General features: G+C 36.1%; 1 protein-coding gene across 1 annotated transcript; it reads right to left on the bottom strand.

The window, feature by feature from the left end:
- Positions 1-1,308: 1,308 nt before the first annotated feature.
- LOC110904758 lies at positions 1,309-2,544 on the bottom strand. The gene has a single exon (XM_022150611.2). The coding sequence runs from the start codon at positions 2,257-2,259 to the stop codon at positions 1,417-1,419; it is 843 nt and encodes a 280-aa protein (XP_022006303.1). The 5' UTR covers positions 2,260-2,544; the 3' UTR covers positions 1,309-1,416.
- Positions 2,545-3,145: the final 601 nt, after the last annotated feature.

The following is a 3,145-nucleotide window of genomic DNA, read 5'->3' as shown; positions in this document are numbered from 1 at the left end:
AACAAACTCTCTCTATCTTTGCCTATCACCCTCATCTAGCGCTCGTTAAGGGGTTCACGAAGCCATCTCTAGCGCCCATGGGGCGGTGTGCACTGAGGTAGAAGGGGGCGCTACTCCACACCATGTAGCCTAAGACCACCCGTAGTGGGGCGTGATTTTTAAAAAAAATTGAAAAATAACGCCCCAAAACGCCCCCCCATCCACTACACTAGGCGTTATAATAAAAAAAAAATTCAAAAAATCACCTTTGGCGTTATAATGAAAACGCTGCATGCATCCAATGGGTTGCTTTTTCCATGTTTGACCAGCCAATATCATTTAGGTTGCTTTTTTTTTTTTTGTTTAACAATTTGAAGGGGCATTATTTGGGCATTATCCCCACTACACCATTTTATGCTATAATGCCCCATGCTGACTGGGTTGCCACGTGTCGGATAATGCCCCATGATGAGGGCATTATAATAAGTTACCACTACACATGGTCTAAGTGAAACTTGTGTAATCTTCAGGGGTAATTTGGTAACTCGCTTTTGATCTTTTACCTTTGTGTGAAGGTGTGATTCATTGTCAATCATTTAGTGGTCCCTGAACTATATGTACTTTTTAATCATGGTCCTTCAACTACAACAGAATTTTAATCATGGTCCTTCAACTACAACGTTACAAATTCATCTACCTTTCATCATAATGTACACCCTCTATGGATTATAATCAAGTCGATTGCTCGTGTAGATTCCGACATGACTCACGTTAACATCATTCTATACACGATTCAATCGTTTAGTCGTTTTCATAGTCAAAAGATAGGATTTAAAAATAGGTCTAAACATAAACACTATAACCTAACTTGTTGATATTCTTTGGATAAAATATAGAGTTAACAAGTTTAGGTCAATCTTACCAACTAATGCTTTAGACAAATCTTTTTTTTTTCTTTTTTTACAAAAATAGTCCTTAATTTATAATTTATTTGTACCCACACAAGAAATAAATCTTTACAAAAAAAAAAATCCTAAATTTATGATTTATTTTTATAAATGTGATATTCAAACTAATGACTTTTATGTTATCCAAAAAAAATTCCAAACAGTAACAAGTCAAAATAACAATGGCAACAACAACAAAAGAATAAAGATTCAAGAAAACACTTTTTTTCCTTGGAAGATGTGAACTTTTTTTTTTTTTTTTCTTTTGTGTGTGTGTGTGTGTGTGTGTGGGGGGGGGGGGGGGGGGTTCTGGAGTTGGTCATCTTACTAGTTGAAACTTGAAAGTAAAGCAGAAAACCACTTTCAATAAATTAATAAGAAATACTGGCAAAATGGGCTTTCCCTGAATTAAAACTTCTTACTAATAAAGCTCTAAAAGAAAGTTATACATAATACATACATACACCCATATTATATCACTGATGCAGCTCTATTGTGAACTGAAATTCTTATGAAAATGTGGTCTGAATGTAGGGGGAGAAGCTGCTAAAGGGAGTACCTGTGAAGAGCTTGAAGGACACTGATGAACAATTTCCTTATCTTTAGACACAATTAGTGTGATAAAAGATCCATTTTCATCACCTTTTTTAACAGAATTTTCAACTCCAAATCTTTCAGAGAGTATTCTTTTTTGAAGTTTATCTTCAGCGTCTCTCAAGAACTTGAACTTTGGAGGTGGTGAAGCCCAAATCCTGTTGAACTCTGCATCACTTGATGAATAACTCAAGGGGCTAAAGGGTCTATGTGTTGAATCTCTAGGGGTTATTGGTGGAGTCAAGTAAGGTGGTGAAGCAAGTGGAGTGAAAAAAGGTGTGTCAACTGAAAACACATCATCACTCAAACTTCTTCCTCTTGACCCTCTTTTACTCTTATCTTCAGATTCCAAGTCTTCCTTTGTTTCTTCTTTGATAGTGAAGAGAAACCTTGGTGGGCCAGAGAGGTTTTGCAGCCTCAAGAGTTCAACTTCAGTTTCAATAGTCATGTCATCACAGTCTTGAACCTCTTGACGACCAACTGGTCTGAGCCATGATGGTGCTTGTGGTTCATGAACTTGGGTGTCTGTGGTTAGCCCTGTAGAGGTTAAAGATGAAGGCTTTTTCCAACAAAACAAGTATAAAAACTCTCTTGCTGGACTGCTGTAACTTTCTTCAATATCTCTGTTTGATACCCTTTTCTTGCACCATAACAGATAGTAAAGCTCAGCTATAAGAGCTAGCAACAAACACCCAAACACAAGACTCAAACCAAGTCCTACACTACTTGAAGATCTCATATTTATCTTCAGAAACAATTACATGATGAGTCTCTCAAGACTTTTCACAAACAGTTGGTGTGCATGAAGGCTTCAGTTGCAAAATCAGTAGTTGTGCCCCTTATGTTTGGCTGATCTGTAGAGAAGCCCAGTGGGTGATGATAGGGGTGCCCCAAACTATAAAGTGTAATTTTATCTACAGCTCAAAAGTCAAAACAGAGAAAAATGTGATTTTTTTTTTACTTGAAATCAAACTCTTAAATGATTATGTATTATTAAACTCGTGAATATTTTTATCGCTTTATGCCCACAAAATTAAAACAAGACACATGACCGCCTTTTGTTTTCCTAGGGGTAAAAATAAAAATTCAAATTTTGTGATGTAACATAAAGACAACCAATATATTTTAAACTGCGAATCGAAATATATACCACTTAAAAAAAACGTTTATTCATTTGATTAATCAAAAGAGGATTGCAACGCAGTTTATTGTCCGTTTACCTGCTGAGTGTTTGTAGTAAGTTGTTTTGATCTTTTAATGAAATTATCAACTTAATTGATATATGATAAAAAGGAAACTTAATGGATAGTAGTTTATTATTAAATTAAAATTAGAATTAGAATTTATAAATTACATCATTAAGAGATGAGTAAATGGTATTGGGTATAGGTATCGGTCTTAAATTTATGAAACCGGTGTATTTTCGGTACCGGTTCTGCACAGATATTCACCGGTTTTTACCCTCAAATACCGGTGTCGTACCAGTACCAACCGGTACCGAACCGTACCATACTAGGTATATTCGGTACCGTTACCCCACTTTTGAGGATTTCGGTAACGGTATTTTCGGTACCGGTTGGTACCGAGCTCATCAAATCCTGGAGCAACGCAGCAATGCAAGTAAT

The sequence above is a fragment of the Helianthus annuus genome, chromosome 14 (assembly GCF_002127325.2).
Source record: "Helianthus annuus cultivar XRQ/B chromosome 14, HanXRQr2.0-SUNRISE, whole genome shotgun sequence".
Classification (NCBI taxonomy): domain Eukaryota; kingdom Viridiplantae; phylum Streptophyta; class Magnoliopsida; order Asterales; family Asteraceae; genus Helianthus; species Helianthus annuus.
The sequence above is the reverse complement of the archived record's forward strand: the minus strand, read 5'-3'. Positions and strand labels throughout refer to the sequence as shown.